This window comes from Mesoplodon bidens, assembly GCF_964165515.1.
Source record: "Mesoplodon bidens genome assembly, chromosome: 18".
Classification (NCBI taxonomy): domain Eukaryota; kingdom Metazoa; phylum Chordata; class Mammalia; order Artiodactyla; family Ziphiidae; genus Mesoplodon; species Mesoplodon bidens.
In genome coordinates this window covers 7,307,686-7,329,521 of record NC_138175.1, presented here as the reverse complement: position 1 = coordinate 7,329,521, position 21,836 = coordinate 7,307,686, and the positions used below count along the sequence as shown (strand labels likewise).

The 21,836-nt window shown below is 40.8% G+C and overlaps 1 protein-coding gene across 2 annotated transcripts in view; it reads left to right on the top strand.

Moving 5' to 3' along the window:
* The window catches only part of PLCG2 (phospholipase C gamma 2), a 173,756-nt gene extending 152,309 nt beyond the window's left edge, over positions 1-21,447 (top strand). For both annotated transcript variants that reach the window (XM_081216340.1, XM_081216341.1), the window contains 3 exons: positions 2,567-2,655; positions 20,236-20,420; positions 21,117-21,447. In XM_081216340.1, the coding sequence (XP_081072466.1) occupies positions 2,567-2,655; positions 20,236-20,420; positions 21,117-21,159 (317 nt within the window). In that variant the 3' untranslated portion in view covers positions 21,160-21,447. The remainder of the gene's footprint in view (positions 1-2,566; positions 2,656-20,235; positions 20,421-21,116) is intronic.
* The last annotated feature ends 389 nt before the right edge of the window (positions 21,448-21,836 follow it).

Below are 21,836 nucleotides of genomic sequence, written 5' to 3'. Positions count from 1 at the left end.
ATTTCCCTTTCCTCTGATGTAACCAAAACCAGTAAGAAGAAAAACGGAACCAAACTATTTTTAGTGAAATTGGCAAACACCGTTCAGCCCTACTCCCAATATATGTGAAGGGCTGCTCCTAAAAATGAGGCTTGGGCAGTGACAGGAGACATGTGGAACTGGAGACGTCCAGCCACAGGAGGAACAGAGCTCACTTCTCCAACTTCGGAGGCACGCGCTGGGCCGCACCACTTTGCTCGGGGTGCACGGGCTGCCCCCCAGCACGCCACAGCACACAGCAGTTCAGCACGTTCTAACATCAATCAACACCTAGACTGACTGCTTCCGCACTGTTCATAGATCAGCTCGGTAGAGATGCAGAATCTCCACCCCATCCCAGACCTCTGGAGTCAGGATCTGCATTTTAATAAGACCCACAGGTGATCCACATCACCATAATTCCCAACACCTCTAAGGGGAAAATACGCCAGAAAACCTCTACAGCAAAATTCAAGGAGAGCAGTGTTCCCAAAATCCTCCAGGGAAAAGAGTGTGACCTGAGAGTTTTATACCCACTCACACTGTCACTGAAGTATAAAATCACAGGATGGATGTGTTCACACATGCACAGTCCAGGGATTATATGTCCCATGAGCTCATATTCAAGAATACAAAAGACAAATTTAGCCAGCCAAAATATTGATGGAAAAGTTCAGTTCAGTAAGAAGGTGGTGAGCATTGGACATTTTTAAAAAATTGTGCATTTCATTGTGTGTAATTTTATATCACAAAAGGGACACTGAACAGATACTGGCTTCTTGTTAATGAGATTCATGCTGACATAAGGAGAAGTGTACAGAGGCCTTCATCTTTCTTTGAAATATGAAGTAAATATGACACATGATAGATTGGTGGGTGGATAAACATAAGTATAGTTTTTAAGTATATAGTATATAAGTAAGTATAGTATATACTATACTATAGTATAAGTATAGTATATAGTATGTAAGTATATAAGTATATAGTATATAAGTAAAAGGTTAATGGTAAGATTTAGGTTGTGAGTGTACAAGTGTTCCTTGTCATGTTCTTTTACAGAACTAAGCCTCCCTTTGTGGGAGAATTATGGTTACAAAATGGAACGCAAATATTACATACCATGTTGATGTAGAAATAATAATACAGCTTACCCAGATTAGGGGAGGAAAAGGGAGAGAAGCTATAGGGTTATGTAAGCATGCCAATTTCCTCATCATTAGCAGTGGAAAGTGAGGGATTCAATAGATATTATTTAAAGGTGATAAATCAACTGACAGACTAAAAAAGGTTCTCTAAGAGAAATAAGAATAGTCATCAAACAAGCCAAAACCTGCGGGTGGAAGGCACAGAGAAACTAGCCCACATGCCCTACTTTGAGCGTTGCTTGTCCCAAACAATCAGTAGATACAGTGCAAATAAAAAGCTTTCAAGGTACAAATCTCCACTTATAAAGAAGCTACTCGGATATAATATAAAAGCATAAGGAATATGGCCAGTAATATTGTACTAACTTTGGGGACAGATGGTTACTAGAATTATTGTGGTGATCATTTCATAATGTATGCAAATATCAAATCACTATGTAATACACCTGAAACTAACATAATATTGTATGTCAACTATATTTAAATTTAAAAAACTTTCAAAGTGATACTAGGGCTATATAGTAAATCCTTAAGATACAGTGGTCAATGGAAACTGTAAGGCACAGAATTGCTGGGCAGGGTACTATCCTTTGCGATCTTAAGGGAAACAAACATATGCATAGACTATTTTGGAAAAGATACTGTTAACAGTGGTTCCTTCTGGAATAAGGGGTTAAGAGTGGGTAGGAGTGAGACTTTCATTTCTACTGTGTATTCAGTTATACAACTTCATCAAAACAAGCAGACCAACCAACTTTGAGATGTGTTGCCTTAAACATTACTTAATGGGGAGGGGTGGGGGGGAATTCAGCCCCACCTCAACCCTCTCGTAAATAAAAAGAAACATTTAAAAGACCATCAGACACAGGTCCTAATTGTAAATTGGGAATGGCTTTTAGAGGAGAATGATCAATGCTGCTACGAACTGCCAGGGGACAGGAAGATTTCTTCCCCTTGGAAATCTTTAAAGAGAAAACACTCCCTCGTCCTAAGCTTTGTAAAGGGCTAAGTGGAGAAAATGAATGTGGGGATTCATTACTCCTTTGAGTCTTTGGCCTCATCAGGAGTATTTAAGGAATTGAAACTACAGCTGTAGTCGCTCTGAATTCAACGTGCAATGTTCTGTGGGTTTTAATTCGCTCTGAGTGAGTCATTTTCATTTCTAGATGGCATGTATTTTTAACTTCACTTCTCCGGATGGACCTGTCAGTCAAGGCTGTGTTCTGCAGCTTCTCTCCCCAACCATCAGGGTGGGACCTGTGGCTTCCAGGAAGGAAGTCAGCCCCCAGCATGGGGCACTGACTTCTCTGCTCCTTGCTCTGGGCATGTGATCCCTGGGTACTCCAAGAAAGCAAAGGTGTGACATTAACTGCCTACCTTGGTGTTGTTTTTCCACTCTGCAGGATTTAGATCTGTTCCTCTGAAGAACGGCTACAGTGAAGACATGGAGCTGGCTTCCCTCCTGGTTTTCTGTGAGATGCGGCCAGTCCTGGTGGGTGGAGACACACCAGCTGGGGTTCCCTGAGCTATGTATGTCTGCTGGTGGGGTGGAGACGACCAATGAGTATGGCTGAGGGACTTGGAACACATGGAGAATTATCTAGCCAAACATGCCACATCATAAAAGAAGGATTCCTTTTAGCTACAGATGTCCTCCGAGGTCCTAGGGTTTTCCTTCCAGTGGCCTTTCTTCTGGCAGGATGCTGTACGATTCTGTGAAGAGGTTGTGTAGTTGGAAAGGGGGAAGCTCTTTGGAAGTTCTTTGGTTTTGTTTCAGTCAGAGCCAGGCAAGACAGTGCTCTTCTAGGTAAACGCATCTTTCCTGCATGCTTTACCTCACCTGTTGGTCTTTGGTTAATCCCTTCCAAAGGTCTGCAAGCATCCAGCAAAGCTTTGTCATGGCTTGTCCTGGGGAAGGGAATTCATGGACCTCAAGTTCCCACAGCGAGCGGCACTCCTCTTGTGGTTCTGTCTGCTATTGGTGGAGCCTGGCTTCTTGTTCTTTTGGTTTGCAGCCTCCTTGAAGATACTTATTCTCTCCTTTGGTTAACCAGTTTGGGTAGGCTTGATGGAAGGGGCTTGGCCTCCTTGAATTATGAAAGAGGATGAGATAAGGTTGGTGAGGACCAAAGGTAAGAATACAGCACCGAGGAGTGGGTCGTTCAGGTCTTGGGTTTGATGGTATGTATTGTGATTCTAAAGCTTCAGAGTCTTTGTGACGGCCTCTCTTATAGAGCGAACCCCACTAGGCCCCGTATGTGGCCAGTACAACCTCCCAAGGTCTTTCCACTCCCCTAAACACCACAGTCAGCCTGGGCTGGGTGAATCTGTGCTCGCCCCAGTTCTCTTGGGAGAACCTGGAAAACCCAGAGGGCTGACGTGGGCTTGGTCAGTGTTGCTTACCTCGTTTTATTGCGCTTTTCAGATACTGCGTTTTTTAAATGAATTGAAGGGTTATGGCAACCCTGTAACCAGCGAGTCTGTTGGCACCGTTTTTCCAACAGCATTTGCTCTCTTCATGTCTCCGTCTCACATTTTGGTAATTTGCATATTTCAAACTTTTTCATTATTACTCTATTTTGTTATGGTGATCTGTGATCAGTGATCTTGGTTGTTATTACCATGACTTGTTGAGATGATGGTTAGCATTTTTTAGCAATAAAGTATTTTTAGTTAAGGTAGATACATTGTTTTTTAGACATAGTTAATATAGTATAGTGGAAACGTGACTCTTACATGCACTGGGAAACCAAAAAATGTGTGACTCGCTTTATTGCACTATTCACTTTATTGGAATGGTCTGGAACCCAACCTGCAATATCTCCCAGGTGTGCGTGTAGAGCTGAGCACCATCCAATGGGGAAGAGAGAAGGCAAGGATGGGGATGCCTTTGAACAGCCATAGTCATCGCCCATGCAGTAAAAACTCAGAGGAGAGAACATTAGGCTTTCTGCATAGCTGTTTGCCTTCCGTTCAGTTTTGATAACCTTGATAGTTTCAAAAGTATTTTAGAAGCATCAAGGTGGAAGAGGATGCAAAAATACAAGGCACGGTAGGTGGGGGCCAAAGAACCTCAGTGACAGTTTGTTGGTATGAAATAAGCTCATGATGATGTAACTGTCTGAAAAAGATAAGGGGACTGATAATGAAGGTTTTCCATTTTGAAACAAAGTTTAAATGTTAGCACTTTGGACTCTGTCAAAGTAAATGTAATGTTTATATGAAGGTCAGTTTTCACTTGAGCCTTAAATTATGGATCCAAAAAAATGACCTTTCATGATTCTAAATGATAGAAATGCTTGACATGAAAGTTTTATATACATTCCTCCCTTTCCTGGTAGTCCTTGTTGAGCATTCGTCTACACACTGCTCTGCAAAGCTGTCGTTAAACCACCCGGAAGCATTATAAAGAATTTAAATGACTAGGTAGCACCGGCAGCAGATGCAATTGGTGTATTTAAAAGAAAATGTATTTATCCAGCTTTGACTTCCTTAATGAGGGAAGCTTCTGCTGCGGAGGCCACTGAGAGAGGGTGGGGGGAAGAGGGGGCTTTGTGTGGGGTTCCTGGGGGAAAAGTTGTCTTGAGTACGTGCAGGTTTCATCTTTGCTACTGGTTCTCGAGCTTTTATTTAATTCCACATCTGTCACCTGGTTGTAAGCCATTCACAGGCACCGTCTGGCCTGTGTGCCCCACACTGTGGTGAGAGGTGTGTGTCTGGGACACCTGGGTGCCCAAGGTCAAACCGCGTTTTATTTATCACTGTATATCCTCTGTGACACCAGGCAGACACTCTGGTAAACAGCTTCCAGAAAGCCTTGTCTGAGCAAATGATTGATCCAGTGCGAGCTGAGATGGAGTTTACTCGTAAAACATTGGCTGCGATAAGAGTTTAAAGCCCCCAGAAAGCTGTCAGTAAGCACGTTGAGCCCTTTCTGGAGGCCATTTAAATGTCACAATCACTCATCAGTTCTGTTCCTCTGTTAGCTGTATATATGGTTTACAAAGGGTCTTTTTAACACCATTTTAGTACCTATGATATTTAGTTTGAGAAGTAGGAAAAGGAAGGAAGGCGGAGGTTGAAAAAATCCCATAAACCACCTGTACATAACTACTGCTAGCATTTTGATATCTTTCCTTTGCCTGATCATTTTTGCATATATTTTCATAGTTGGATTCATATAATATGAATATGTGCCCTTTATTCACTTCACAGATGATGCTAAGCATTTTTCCATATTCTTACCATTTTCAAAGCCATTAATGCCTGTTTCATCAGGTGGAGGTCCCTAATTCACTTAGCCTTTCTCCCACTGATGGACAGTTAGGTTGTTTGCACCTTTTTACTTTATAATAATGAAGGTCTTCATATAACATTGATTAAAAATTACTTCCTGAGGCTAGCTATTTCGCAATGGAATGATAGGTCAAAGAGGAAAATAAAAGACCATATATTTTTGGATACATGTCGAATTGTTCTCTGGAAGTAAATAGTTTCTTTTATGTTGATGTATTATATGCAATCCTGCCATTAATTGAAAAGGGCCTCCTTCACTCAAATGATCTAAACTTGTGAGATTCAGAAGAATGGGGCAGGAGAAATACGGAAACTCGAATAGTCATCCTAATTATCATCGATGGGCAAGCTGGCAGTATCTGGAGGGTACGTTTGAGAAAACTGGCAGCCCCAGGATCTCTGAGTACAGATCCCGGGGTCGGCAGTGCCTACCTTCGTGCTGGGTGGGGCTAAGGTACCAGGGGTGGAGTAGCCTAGCTGGAAAGACCAGGGTCTGTGGTTCCCAGCAAGGCCCAGCCAGAGCAGATGTGTGGATTCACACATATCCTTCTGGAGAAGGGCTGTGGGGCACACTGAAGTCCTGGAGGATGAGTAGGGGGTGCTGCACTCGGGAGCTGAGCTGGTCCTGGTGTTGGAGATTGGGAAAGATTTCTTTACAGTCGGGAGACCTGGAGACAGAGAGAAAGGCCCTCCTCGTGCCTCAACAGCTAGAGTTTGACCAGTGCTGCTCCCAAACAACAGAAACAAGGTGCCTCCACCATGTCCCAGTGCCTTCGTGTGACTACCGCACATACAAAACCATGAGCATGCAGTGGAAAACCAGGCACGGAGCAACAAGAAGAGGAAAGACCAGGTGAATACCCGGTACAGGTGGCTGGCAGTTGAACTAGAGCTGCCGGAAGCATCTTATGAGAACCCTAACACATCAGTGCTTTATTTGGATGTACATTAAAGCTCTAAAAAAGACCTTCTGGAATTTGAAACCAAAAAAAAAATTATCTTTTGAATTTAAAAATTCAGTACATAAATAGAGAGATCCACATTAGTGACTCAAACAACAATGTGGATTTGTCTCCTGGTGTGCAAGGAGAGGATTCAGAGCACCACCTAAACGAGCTCCAGAGACGGGCGTGAGCCACAGCTATCAGCGCAGACCCCAAGAGACGGGCATGAAATGCTAAGGCAGCTGCGGCTGCCACCAAGAAGCCTGTGTGCAAGCACAGGTCACTGTCCACACCTGCCCTCCCGGGAGCCTGTGCAGCCCGCTGCTGCCAGGGTCCCGTGATCCAGGGACAACTTCCCCAGGAGAACACACAGCATGCCTCAGGCTGGTGCAAGGTCACACCATCCTCTGCTGCCACAGGCTTGCCCTGCATCCGTACCCCTCCCTCCTCCGGACTGAGGGAGCCAGAGCCCCCTAATCAGCTGCTTCTTTAACCCCATCCTGGCTGAGCAAAGGACACATGCCCTCAGGCCACCTACATGCAGAGTCGGGCCGAATCCAAAGCTGAACCCCAGGAGCTGTGCAAACGAAGAAGAGAAAGGGAAATCTCTCCCAGCAGCCTCAGGAGCAGCGGATTGAAGCTCCACAATGAATTTGACGTACCCTGCATCTGTGGAGTACCTGAACAGACAACGAACCATCCTAAAATTGAGGAAGTGGACTTTGGGAGCAACTGTAGACTTGGGGTTTGCTCTCTGCATTGGATTTGTTTCTGGTTTTATGTTTAGCTTAGTTTAGTATTTAGACTTTATTATCTTTGGCAAATTGGTTTATTGATGTGGTTGCTCTGTTCCTTCTTTTTAATATATATATTGTTCTCCTTTTTCTCTTTTTGTCAGTGTGTATGTGTATGCTTCTTTGTATGATTTTGTCTGTATAGCTTTGCTTTTACCATCTGTCCAAGGGTTCTGTCTTTTTTTTTTAAGTGCTTGTTATCATTGGTGGATTTGTTTATTGGTTTGGTTGCTCTCATCTTTCTTTTCTTTATGACGTCTTAATTTTTTTATTCTTTTAATAACTTTATTTTATTTTATTATTTTTGTTTTTCTTTTTTCTTCTCCCTTTTCTTCTGAGCCATGTGGCTGACAGGGTCTTGTTGCACCGGCCAGGTGTCAGGCCTGTGCCTCTGAGGTGGGAGAGCCGAGTTCAGGACACTGGTCCACCAGAGACCTCCCAGCTCCACGTAATATCAAACAACAAAAGCTCTCCCAGCGATCTCCATCTCAACACTAAGACCCAGCTCCACTCAACGACCGGCAAGCTACAGTGCTGGGCACCCTATGCCAAACAACTAGCAAGAGAGGAACACAACCCCACCCATTAGCAGAGAGGCGGCCTAAAATCATAATAAAGTCACAGACACCCCAAAACACACTACCGGACATGGTCCTGCCCACCAGAAACACAAGATCCAGCCTCATCCACCAGAACAAACAAATGAAGAGGAAATAGGCAGTCTACCTGAAAAAGAATTCAGAGTAATGAAAGTAAAGATGATTCAAAATCTTGTGTACAGAATGCTGAAAATACAAGAAACATTTAACAAGGACCTAGAAGAACTAAAGAGAAAACAAACTGATGAACACAATAAATTTAAAATTCACTAGAAGGAATCAATAGCAGAGTAACTGAGGCAGAAGAACGGATAAGTGACCTGGAAGATAAAAGAGTGGAAATAACTATGGCAGAGCAGAATAAAGAAAAAAGAATGAAAAGAATTGACGACAATTTCAGAGACCTCTGGGATAACATTAATTGCACCAACATTCGAATTATAGGGGTCCCAGAAGAAGAAGTGAAAAAGAAAGGGTCTGAGAAAATATTTGAAGAGATTATAGTTGAAAACTTCCCTAATATGGGAAAGGAAATAATCAAGTCCAGAAAGTGCAGAGGCCCATACAGGATAAATCCAAGGAGAAGCACACCAAGACACATACTAATCAAACTATCAAATAAAATACAAAGAAAAAATATTAAAAGCAGCAAGGGAAAAACAACATACAAGGGAATCCCCATAAGGTTAACGGCTCATCTTTCAGCAGAAACTCTGCAAGCCAGAAGGGAGTGGCAGGACATATTAAAGTGATGAAAGGGAAAAACCTACAACCAAGATTACTCTACCTAGCAAGGATCTCATTCAGATTCGATGGAGAAATTAAAACCTTTACAGACAAGCCAAAGCTAAGAGAATTCACCACCATCAAACCAGCTTTACAACAAATGCTCAAGAACTTCTCTAGGCAGGAAACACAAGAGAAGGAAAAGACCTTCAATAACAAACCCAAAGCAATTAAGAAAATGGTAATAGGAACATACATATCAATAACTACCTTAAATGTAAATGGATTAAATGCTCCCACCAAAAGATACAGACTGGCTGAATGGATACAAAAACAGGACCCATATATGTGCTGTCTACTAGAGACTCACTTCACACCTAGGGACACATACAGACTGAAAGTGAGGGGATGGAATAAGATATTCCATGCAAATGGAAATCAAAAGAAAGCTGGAATAGCAATTCTCATATCAGACAAAATAGACTTTAACATAAAGACTACTACAAGAGACAAAGAAGGACACTACATAATGATCAAGGGAGCAATCCAAGAAGATATAACAATTGTAAACATTTATACAGCCAACAAAGGAGCACCTCAATACATAAGGCAAATGCTAACAGCCATAAAAGGGGAAATCGACAGTAACACAATAATAGTAGGGGACTTTAACACCCCACTTTCACCAATGGACACATCATCCAAACAGAAAATTAATAAGGAAACACAAGTTTTAAATGATACATTTAAAAAGATGGACTTAATTGATATTTATAGGACATTCCATCCAAAAACAACAGAATACACTTGCTTCTCAAGTGCTCGTGGAACATTCTCCAGGATAGATCATATTTTGGGTCACAAATCAAGACTTAGTAAACTTAAGAAAATTGAAATCCTATTAAGTATCTCTTCTGACAACAATGCTATGAGACTAGATATCAATTACAGGAAAAAATCTGGAAAAAATACAAACACATGGAGGCTAAACAATACACTACTGAATAACCAAGAGATCACTGAAGAAATCAAAGAGGAAATAAAAAAAATACCTAGAAACAAATGACAATGAAAACACAACAACCCAAAACCTATGGGATGCAGCAAAAGCAGTTTTAAGAGGGAAGTTTAGAGCAATACAATCCTACCTCAAGAAATGGGAAACATCTCATATAAACAACCTAACCTTATACCTAAAGCAATTAGAGAAAGAAGAAAAACCCCCAAAGTTAGCAGAAGGAAAGAAATCATAAAGATCAGATCAGAAATAAATGAAAAAGAAGTGAAGGAAACGATAGCAAAGGTCAATAAAACTAAAAGCTGGGGCTTCCCTGGTGGCACAGTGGTTGAGAGTCCGCCTGCCGATGCAGGGGACACGGGTTTGTGCCCTGGTCCGGGAGGATCCCACATGCTGCGGAGTGGCTGGGCCCGTGAGCCATGGCTGCTGGGCCTGCGCATCCGGAGCCTGTGCTCCGCAGCAGGAGAGGCCACAGCAGTGAGAGGCCCGCATACCACAAAAAAAAGAAAAGAAAAAGAAAAGGATAAAAGAAGAAGAAATTAAAAATATAGTAATGGATATAACATAGATTTGATCAGGTGAATGGGCTGATTTCTCCCGTTAGAAAAGAAGCAAAGAAATCCAGCTGTGCAATGTTTAAAAGAAATAGGCCTGAAACAAAGGTTAGAAGAAAAAAAAACAGTAATGAAGAGTTACTGGGAAAAATTGGGAAGGAAAAATTAATACCGAAGTAGAATTCAAGATCAAAAGTACTAAAGAGTATTAAGAGGGACGATATGTAATGACAGAATGTCTGGTTTACAAAAGGGATGCAAGAGTCATAGATGTTTAGTTAGAAACCAGCATTACTATGCTACATGTATAAAACAAAAGTTCATACAAATAAAAGATCACTTGATTGAAAACATCTTTCAGAATCTGGATGTCTAGTATACAAAAAAATCACCAAGGACAGATGATCAAAGCTAATGACTCACAAGTTTGATTTAAGAGATACACTTTATGTCCTACAAGTGGATAACATACATTGTTTTCTTCTATTTCTCAGAAACTTGATTGAGTACTTGATCACAAAGAAAACCTTAATACATTTTAACCTGATAAAATTTGAAGGATACTAAGATGGTCAAAATGTTCCCTATTTGAAAATAAGGAATTCCTAGATGAAATAAATAAAGTAAATTACCCAAAAGTAGTAAAACATTTATGCTGTAAGTATGTAAGTATATGTAGGAGAGTTCTTGCCTTAAAACTACACAGAAAATTGAATATTCATTTAAAATTAAAAATAGTAATAATAAAGATAAAAGCCAACTGAAGGAAACATAAAACAAATGCTGATTCATTGAAAAGATCAATTAAATAAACTCTTTGCGTGCTTAATAAAGGAACAAAGTAAAGGCAAAAGCATACAAGAGTAAACACTGAAAAGGAGACTGAACCCCGAATAATAAGATTAAAAAGTTTGAAAAACTAGGGCAAAATGGTTGCCTTAAAGAATGGGCTAAAATTGTGTCAAGAAACAGTAGAAAACTTGGAGACGAAGTGCTACAAAAAACACTCAAAGGGTAATAAAACACCTATCAGATAAAAGAGGTATCAGATCTAGATGGTGTTAACAGCTGTGTTCTAGTTGGATTTAAAGAACGCAATTCCAATTTTAATCCACTGAAGTCAACAGAAAACTGGAAATGTTCCAGTTAATGTCTTGAAGCTGTATAACTTTCATATCACCACCCACTCATAGATAAATGTCAGTTACGAATACAGATTAAAATTCTAAAAAAAAGCTATTTACTGGAAGAATGATATATTACAAGTAAGTAGTTTAGTCCAATAATGCAAGGGTGGTTTAACCCTGGTATAGTTAGTGACACTGAGCAAAATCATATACCTTTAGAGGTAACAAATGTAACCAGTCAAAGAAACAATCAGTATAAAGTGTGGTAAAGCAATAAAATTATCTGCTCACAAATTATGGTTATATACTTTAAAAAACAGACTCCAATTTTAAGGAGACTGATTTGTGTATTTGTCATGTATCTATTAAGTCACTCACTTTTCTCTATTCTAGAAATAACAGTTGGAAATGTGGGATGGGAGGCAGGGACAGATGGGAAATCTCATTCTTGATAATGACAAAAACTATAACATCATGTTAGGAGTAATTCAAATAAGAAAGGTATAGGGCTTTTAGACTGGAAGACATAAAGCAACACCTGAACAAGGAGAAATATACACCAACCCTTCCAAAGTTACTGTTTGATTGAAATCAGAGGTATCAGTGTAAGCTCACTTAAAATACACACACACACAGGTATGCAGAAATACATAATGTTTGCATCATTACTCTACATATATACATACCCTAGCTGTATCTACTGAGAGGGCCTAGAACTAATGACACCCCAGTAGCAATGAGCACACACAAGCACCCACATCTTGCTTTCTAAATATCATTCTCCAGTAAAAGAAATCAGAGCTCTTTAGACAAAAGCTTAATTCCAGAGTAGGGACAGATAAAATATAAAATGAGCGTGGAGTATCTTCAAATTCCAGTAAGTAATGGATAAAGAAGTGCTAAAGAAAGGATGGTGACACACCAAAATCTCCCAAAGGCCCAAGCTGGAACAATTTGAGCAGCAAAATAATAATATTGGATTATAACCCATGGACACATGAATGTTTAATAATTAAACGAGAGACATACAGCTCAAAATCAAAAAAACAAACCACCCAACCAAAAAAATAGGCAGAAGATCTAAGTAGACATTTCTCCAGAGAAGACATACAGATGGCTAATAGGCACATGAAAAGATGCTCACCACCACTCATTATTAGAGAAATGCAAATCAACACTACAATGAGGTATCACCTTACACAGGTCAGAATGGCCAGAAAGTCTACAAATAATAAATGCTGGAGAGGGTGTGGAGAAAAGGGAACCTCCTACACTGTTTGTGGGAATGTAAACTGGTGCAGCCAGTATGAAGAACAGTATGGAGGTTCCTCAAAAAAATTAAAAATAGAGTTACCATAAGATCCTGTAATCCCACTCCTGGGCATATATCTGGAGAAAACAATACTTTAAAAACATACATGCACCCTTATGTTCATTGTGCACTATGTACAATATCCAAGACGTGAAAGCAAATGAAATATCCATCAACAGGTGAATGGATAAAGAAGATGTGGTAATATATAAACAATAAATGTTACTCAGCCCTTAAAAAAAGAATGAAGTAATGCCATCTGCAGCAACATGCATGGACCTAGAGATTATTCATACTAAGAGAAAAATAATATCATATATTACTTATATGTGGAACCTGAAAAATGATACAAATGAACTAATTTACAAAACAAACAAATACAGAAAAACATATGGATACCAAAGAGGAAAGGTGGGTAGGAGGAATAAATTAGGAATTCGGGCATAACAGATTCATACTACTATATATAAAATAGATAAACGACCACAACCTACTACTATATGGCACAGGGAACTATATTCCATAAGTTGTAATAACCTATATGGGAAAAGAATCTGAAAAATAATATATATGTGTGTGTGTGTATGTATAACTGAATCACTTTGCTGTAAACCTGAAACTAACACAACATTGTAAATCAGCTATACATCCATAAAAAAATAATTGAAAAATAATAATTAAATGAGACAGAAGAGATAGTTTTTCCTTACAGAAGAATTCCATTAATAAATACAGGAGTGACCTAGAAGAAATAACAGGCAAAGCATTCTCTGACATAAATCGTACCAGTGTTCTCTTAGCTCAGTCTCCCAAGGCAATACAAAAATAAACAAATGGGACCTAAGCAAACATAAGCTTTTTGCACAGCAAAGAAAACGAAGACAACCTACAGAATGCGAGAAAATATTTGCAAATGATGCGACTGACATGGGCTTAATTTCCAAAATATACAAACAGCTCATACAATTCAACAAGAAAACCAACAACCCAATCAAAAAATGGGCAGATCTAAATAGACACTTCTCCAAAGAAGACATACAGATGGCCACCAGGCACATGAAAAATGCTCAATATTGCTAATTATTAGAGAAATGCAAATCAAAACTACAATGAGGTACCACCTCATACCAGTCAGAATGGCCATCATTAAAAAGTCTACAGATAACAAGTGCTGGAGAGGGTGTGGAGAAAAGGGAACCCTCCGACACTGTTGGTGGAAATGTAAGTTGGTGCAGCCACTGTGGAAAACAGTAAGGAGGTTCCTCAGAAAACGAAAAATAGAACTACCATTTAATCCAGCAATCCCACCCCTGGCCATATATCCACACAAAACTATAATTCAAAAAGATACATGCATCCTTATGATCATAGCAGCACTATTCACAATAGCCAAGACATGGAAACAACCTAGATGTCCATCGACAGATGAATGGATAAAGAATATGTGGTACATATATACAAAGGAATGTTACTCAGCCATAAAAAAATGAAATAATGCCATTTGCAGCAACATGGATGCAACTAGAGATGATCACACTAAGTGAAGTAACTCAGAAAAAGACAAATACTATATGATAATCACTTATATGTGGAATCTAAAATACGGCACAAATGAACCTATCTACGAAACAGAAACAGACTCACAGACATAGAGAACATACTTGTAGTTGCCAAAGCAGAGGTGAGGGATGGACTGGGAGTCTGGGATTAGTAGATGCAAACCATTACATATAGGATGGATAAATAACAATGTCCTCTACTGTATAGCACAGGGAAGTATTTTCAAATCCTGGGATAAATCATAATGTTTAATATAAAATATTAATATAAAAAAGAGTGTATATATATAAAAAATATTTAAATGTGTATAACTGAGTCATTTGCTGTATAGCAGAAATCATTGTAAATCAACTATACTTCCATAAAAAATAAAATAAAAAAATAAACATTCAAGAAAAGAAATGCAGGAGTGAGGGAAATAGAAAATCGCCATTGGAACACCACAGTAAAGATGTACCAGTGGATGCTAAAATTAGTGGGTCAAAGTTTGAGGAGAAACAGGCTATTTGCATAGTCTCAAACTATTGATACCTTCCTCTAGGAAATTTAATTGGAAAGAAAAACAGGAGCTTTACAGTGGATGAACCCAGCAGACACCATCTTAACCAAAAATGATCAGTGTCACCACCAGTAATGTGTCGACATCACGTACCTCCTGAGAAGGTGTGGCATTCGTGCCAAAGCTGCATAACCTCAAACAAATCATGAGAAAACACCAGACAAAGCCTTGAACTGCAGAATGTTCTACAAAGCAAGTGACCAGTACTCTTTCAAAGTGTCAAGCTCATAAATGGGGGGCGGGTGGGGCTGAGGAAATGTCACAGATTGGAGGAAACTGGAAGACACGGCAGCTGCATGTGATGTGGGTTCCTGGACTGGATCTTGAACCAGATAAAGGACATGGATGGAAAACCCAGTGAAAACCGAATACTTTAGTTAACAGTATTGCCCCAATGCTAATTTCCTAGTTTTGATAATTATACTGTGGTTGTGCAGGATGGTAACCCTGGGGACCAGGGTGGCACAGGGTATGAGAATTTGCTGTACTCTTACTTTTCTGTAAGTATAAAATGGCAACATAAAAAAATTAAAAGGAAAAAGCATCAGTGGGGGGAGAAAACAAACAGAAAAAAAGTAAAGATGGAGAATTCCATGAAGGTTTTGTCACAGAGCAGAGAAAACTTACTACCAAAGGTGTTCTCCAAGAATTAAAGGATTTTAAATTCTAAATTATACACACACACGTCCACCTAAAACAGGGGGTTAAAGAAGATTCAAGGGCTCAAAGTGGGAATAATAATAAAATTGCGATGTAAACATAAATTGATATAACCAAAAATGGATTTATCTCCATGGGGGAAGATAAAAGAGCCAAATCTTTCTCTCTGAAAATAATCCCTAAAAACTGAAAAACCAAGAACTTGGAGTAATAAGCAGGGTTTTTTTGTTTTGCTTTGTTTTGGTTTTTGTTTTTTAGAAAAACAAAATCATTTAACTGTGAAGTTAATAATCAAAAGAAACCACTGTTGACTTTGGGGGGCAGGGATCAAGGGGCAGGGGGTGGTAAACCAGGAGGCAGCTGGGTTTTTTGGTAATAATCCTCACAGGACTTCTTGGCTCTTTAAACTCTGTGCATATGTAATTAATAAAAACTGAAAATGTAAAACGTAAGAGGGAGTAGATGGTATATTGATGGGGAGCACATGACTTATTCAAGGACATTTGCTGTGAAGGGGATGACAGATGGGTCCTTAGCTGCTGGGGTGAAGGGAGAGCGTCTTAAGATGTACTTGCATCCTGCTGATGGAGGTGATTTAGTGAAAAAGGGAAACGAAGCAGGACAGAGAAAGGGTAAGTGCAGGAGGAAAGCCATGGGCTATATGGTAAGGAGCCGAGATGGGCAGATTTCCCACGTAATTTCATCTATACGAAACACGAAGCAAGGCCATCAGCTGAGACTGGGGAGATTTAGGGAGAGCGGAAGTGTGAAACAGTCATCTTAAGAGCAGGAAAAAAGAACTTCTTAGTGAAATACAATAGGATTGTATCCTTTAATGTGCTTCTATAATGTACATGTTAATATTTTACTTAGGGTTTTCTCACTGCTATTCCTTGAAGTTTTTGGTCAGGTTTTGTTATGCTGGCTTCATATAAATTACTTGTAAGCCTTCTTTCTCAGAGCTATGGCACATTTTGAATAGAATTGGAGGTAACCGCTACCTACATACAACAGATGTCAAAGACACCATTTGTGAAGCTTTCTGAGGCTGATATAAAAATTTTCTCATTTTCTTCCAGGATAATTATTTTTCTATTATGGGCTACTTTTCTGTAATAGAACATATGTGTGTATATATCTACTATATATTGGAGATATAAGAGCCTTATAATAAATACACACACGTATTTATTCTTTTCATCATCACTTGGTTTTCCATTTCATAGGTTCCTTCCACATCTTCTTATGTGTAGTTCTATACCTATTATCTTTTATTTGGCTAATTGGCCTTCCATACCTTCCTAGATTAGTTTAGATAACAGATTATCTACTTCATTGACTCTGTGTTTGTGTTTTTCCCACAAAACCACCTCGCTCTTGTATTTATTTTGTATTTGGGTTTACCAATTCAGCCATTTCTAAATTTATCTTCACTGATTCAGTCTTTCCTTAGCCTTTTGTTCTTTTTATTACTCCTTGTGTTTGGATACATAATTTATGTATTTCATTTTTGTGTGCTAATACAAATGGGACTGTACATAGGCTGTACACAGATAGATGGCCTGGGGCCAGTGGGCTTCACTCTTCTGAAACACCCTTCATAAAAAGAGGTTTGGCAGGTGCCCAGGACTTAGGCGAGCCGTCAGCTGCTTGCTTGAGGGGATGGGATAAAAGTGGATACAGCCCTGCAGCCAGGACACAGACAGGGTTAGTAGTATTCCTGAGAACCTAGAGCCCCAGACTATCACTGTAACACTGCTGGCCCTGCCCTTGGGAGTCCCCCATTTAGAGCATTCAGAAAACCAGATGCCCGTGTATAGACTGAGGGAGGAAAGAAACGTCCCATTCCAGATGAGCTTGCACATTAAAATTTTAACACTCAAGGAAAATAGTGCTAATATAGCTAACAAGCACAAAAGAGAATTGACTCCAGTGAATCTGAAAATAACTTTGAAATTAAAAAAAAAAATTGAAAAGGGAACCCAGTGGATGCACAGATTTTAAAAAGAACCACCCTTCTTAAAATTAATCAGAAAAGATAGGAATGAAAGGACCAATAAAGAAATCCCTGGAAAGACGAATTGAAAAGTCCTGAAAAAAGTTTTTAAAGATTATTAAGTAGGAAATTACAGACAGGGTACAGTTAAGGAAAGAATAAATGTGAAGATTGTGTTTGGGGAATTTGCTTTAAATACAGCAAGACAAGGTAAAAATACTAAAAGGGCAAAAAAAAAAAAAAAAAAAAACGTAAAATGAGAAGCTCCAACATTGGAATAACCATGGCTGAGAATGTTCCAGCACTGAAGAGACAAGCATCCTCCAACTATAAACAGAGCAGTATAGAGACCCACATACAGGCATATTCTACTGAAATGGCAGAATACAGGGTAAAGAGAAAATTATAAAAGAAAAGACAGATTAACTACAGACGATTGACACATAACAGCAGTGCTTCCATGTATAGCAATAGCAGCCTGAAGACTAAGGGATACCTTCAAAATGCCTTAGACACACAGCTGTGGGTCTAGATATTCTACATCCTAAGAGCTACCATTCAAGAGTGAGGGCAAAATGAAGGTATTTTCAGAAATGCAAAGACAGATAATTTAGTACTAATAAAGTTTGCTAAAAGAATGACCATGGTAAGCAAGAAGGAATGTAATGCAAGAAGCAATGGTGAGAAAAATTGGTAAGATACATGTATTAGAAAATAGAAATAATCAGTGACTTGGAAAAGAAAAACTAAATTTTTGTGACAACTCAGACTCAAAAGAAAGCCAGGAAATAATTATCACAAAGTTCTAAGAGGGAAGGAGGGAGTCTTGATTGGGAGGGGTACATAGAGTAGACTGCTCTGTTTCTTGACTTGCTGGTGTCTCCATAGCTGTTTGCTTTATAGTTATTCACTAAACTGTATATATGTTTTATGTACTTTTCTGAATGTATGTTGTATCTCATAGGACTAAATTATATCACAACTGTAAATGCTTTGGGATTCAGAAAAGGAGACAAGGCCTGCAATTTTAAAAGCATTAGTGGAAAAGGTGTATTTTTTTTTTACATCTTTATTGGAATATAATTGCTTTACAATGTTAGTTTCTGCTGTATAACAAAGTGAATCAGCTATACATATACATATATCCCCATATCTCCTCCCTCTTGCGTCTCACTCCCACCCTCCCTATCCCACTCCTCTAGGTGGTCACAAAGCACCGAGCTGATCTCCCTGTGCTATGTGGCTGCTTCCCACTAGCTATCTCTTGTACATTTGGTAGTGTATCTATGTCAGTGCTACTCATCATTACATATATGAAAGCAACATAAGTTGTTTTCTTCTAGGCGGAGAGCAGGTGAAAAGAGACCATTGTAGTACAGTGTTAAGACTTCAGTGTGGCTTTCGTTTTGTTTTGCTTTAGTTTTAATAGGAAGGAAAGCTGGTCTCCTTGAGGAAGGATAAACGTTTAAGCGAAGTCACTATGGACCCTTGCCAGTGCCTCACTCAGTACGCTGAATCAGTTACCAAGGACTACCCATTTTACCTCCACTCCTTGTGCAAAGACAGTCATCGTTTTACTCCTCGGCACTTTGCCAGTGGCCAGAATAACCTTTACCATCTCTATCCCCACTCTCCAAAGTCAGAGTTCTACCTGTTATCCCGGGGATATCCATGATGGTTTGTTAGGTCGTTAAGGTGAGAAAAAAATTTCAGACCAAGCTATGGTCTGAGCCACATTTTATAAAAATAAATGACAAAAGAAGCCCACTTGTGTATATGTATGCCCGTTTTTGTAGCACTGGAATCTCTCACTTGACCTACTGCACCAGTGGTAACAGCCACTAGACCCACCCCCTGAGTAGCCATCCTTTGCACAATAGACAGAGACCTTTAAAAACATCAGTGAGGCAACACACCCTCCTCCTCCCATGCTGAAATACAAACACCTTACCCGATAAGATTTTTTTTTTCCCTTAGCATAATGGGGGGAATATTTTGGCTCAGACAACTGTGGGGTTTAGGAGTAGGGCTTGTTACAGTCATAGCTGGATCCAGGTGCTCTCCCAGTGGCTCTGTTTCCCTCTCTTTCTCGACGCGATAGCAAAGGGACCGCTAGCAACTGGAAACAATCATCACTTTTTCCACTGATCCCCAAGAAAAGAAACTTGCTTTTTACCAAGAGCACTGACCAGAGGCCCAGGGCTGCTACCCATCTGCTGGCTTGGGTCACACGCCTGGGGGCGGAGGTGACAGGGGAGTCGTCGTTACTGGCCAGAGTGACAAGCCCATCTCTGGGGGTATAGCCTATGTTTCCCTGCCTCTTTTGCCACAGCGGGGGTGACAAGTTTATTGAGCTATAATGCGTATACCGTACATTCCACCCACTTAAAGGTATACAGTTCGATCGTTTTTAGTCTATTCAGAGCTGTGTAACCATCATCATGACCAGTCTGGGAATATTTTCATCACCCCAGAAAGCACCTCCTGCTCATTAGCTGTCTCCATTCCAGCCCCCAGGCCACCACTAATCTACCTCCCATCCAGGCTGCCCTCTGCCTCACCTGCTGTGTTCCACTATAAGCACAGAGCCTTTGCATTTGGATGAGAGCCAGAAGGTGACACAGACCCACGGAAAAACAGATTTGATGACGAAACAGGATCAGTGGGCGGTGCATGTGTCATTTCAGTGTTTCACAATAAAGCTCCCCCTCCTGGAGAACCAGAGTTTCTAAACTGCTTGCTTCCCATGGAGTAAATGACTGCAGGTTTACCTTTGGTTAAAAGAGGCCCTAGATTTTCTGGGAAGGTCCCAGCAGATGACAGGTCTGCCCTGTGCTCCCTTCCCTCACACCCTCCAGGCGCCACGCCCCACACCCTGGTTTGGAGGCCGCTGTGCCCACATGGTTGTTCTCACCTCTCTTCCCCAGGAGAGCGAAGAGGAGCTTTACTCCTCCTGCCGCCAGCTGCGGAGGCGGCAGGAGGAACTGAACAACCAACTCTTTCTGTACGACACGCACCAGAACTTGCGCAGCGCCAACCGGGATGCCCTGGTCAGAGAGTTCAACGTCAACGAGAACCAGCTGCAGCTCTACCAGGAGAAGTGCAACCGCAGGTGGGTCAGCCCCCGCCGCCGCAGACCCTGTAGCCACTGTGATGTTGGGCCCCGGGGTCAGGGCTGCGGGAAAGCCTCCATCTTTAGAAATCCTGATACCCTTGACTCCACTTCTCTTTGCTCCGTCAATTACTTACAGTTAGAGCTTAAGCATCTGCACCGTCCCTAAGCTGAACTGTCCTCATGAGAGGGACACTTGAATGTCAGAGTGCAAATAAGCCAGAACCACTACTGTTGAAGGAGTGCTTCTAGACTTCCCAAGCATGGGCTAGTCCAGTGGTTCCTAAATCGAGACAGAATCCCTCCCCCTCCACAACAAGGGATGCTTTGAATTGTGCTACGGACGTGTAAGGAGGGACAGCCAAGTATGCCAGACAGTCCTGCTCCACCAAGAACTATCATGAAGAAAATGCCAGTAGCAACCTCCGTTGCAAACAGCATGGAGACTCCTTACCCGTGTTATTTTCATTTCATGTTGACCACACCTACACAGGAGCAGTGACCCCAGCACAATGACCAGTGAGGAAACAGATCCACGCAAGTTACGTGTCTTTGCCAGGGACTCACTTCTCCAACTCTGCCCTGTACCCTCCAGCCCCAAATATGCTGCACATGTGTGGACAGAGAAATGTCAGAGTTCAGCACGTGGCCCATGTCCTAGACTAATGGATGACGGTGAAATCTGTTTCATTTCAGGTTAAGAGAGAAGAGAGTCAGCAACAGCAAGTTTTACTCATAGAATCCGGGCTCCATGTGTAAAGGTGTCGTGTGTGCACGTGTGTTTGCATGTAGAACTGTGTACTCTCTTCGGACCCTGGGAACATGCTCATGTGTGAGGTCATCCTCTCCTCAAGCCTGTCAGCGAGATGACATTTCTGAAGTCGACCCAAGTGGCATGAGTTGGGGTAATTTCCTGGTAACTTTTCCGTCTTGGACAATTTCTTAACTTATAGTCTCTATAGAGGACCCCCAAAACCTGCTCACATTTGGTGTCTCGTTTCCAAACCTCACTGAATAAAAGCAATGAAACTCTTGATCGGTTAAAGCTTCTGTGCACGACCTGTAGAGTGAGGAGGATTCCTTCTCTGGCCCCTAAAGACTTCCACAGAAGATGAGCTCCATCTCTAAGGAATTAATTCATTAGATTCTGCAAAGGATTTGAACTAAAAGGCAAACGATTTCACACTTAAGGCCATCAGAATTTACCAGGGCCCAGAGAAGAGCCCTAGCCCTGCCCCGGGTCAAAGCACTTTAACTACCACCAGCAGGCTGAACCGACCTGCTGCCATACATGACAGGGGGCTGGGGGTGGAGCCTATCCATTAAGACAGAGACTTGCTTCGTGACTGGGGCAGTGGGGATCAAGGGTGGAAATCTTGGGGCCCCTTTGATTTACAGAGCTGATCAGAGCCCCTG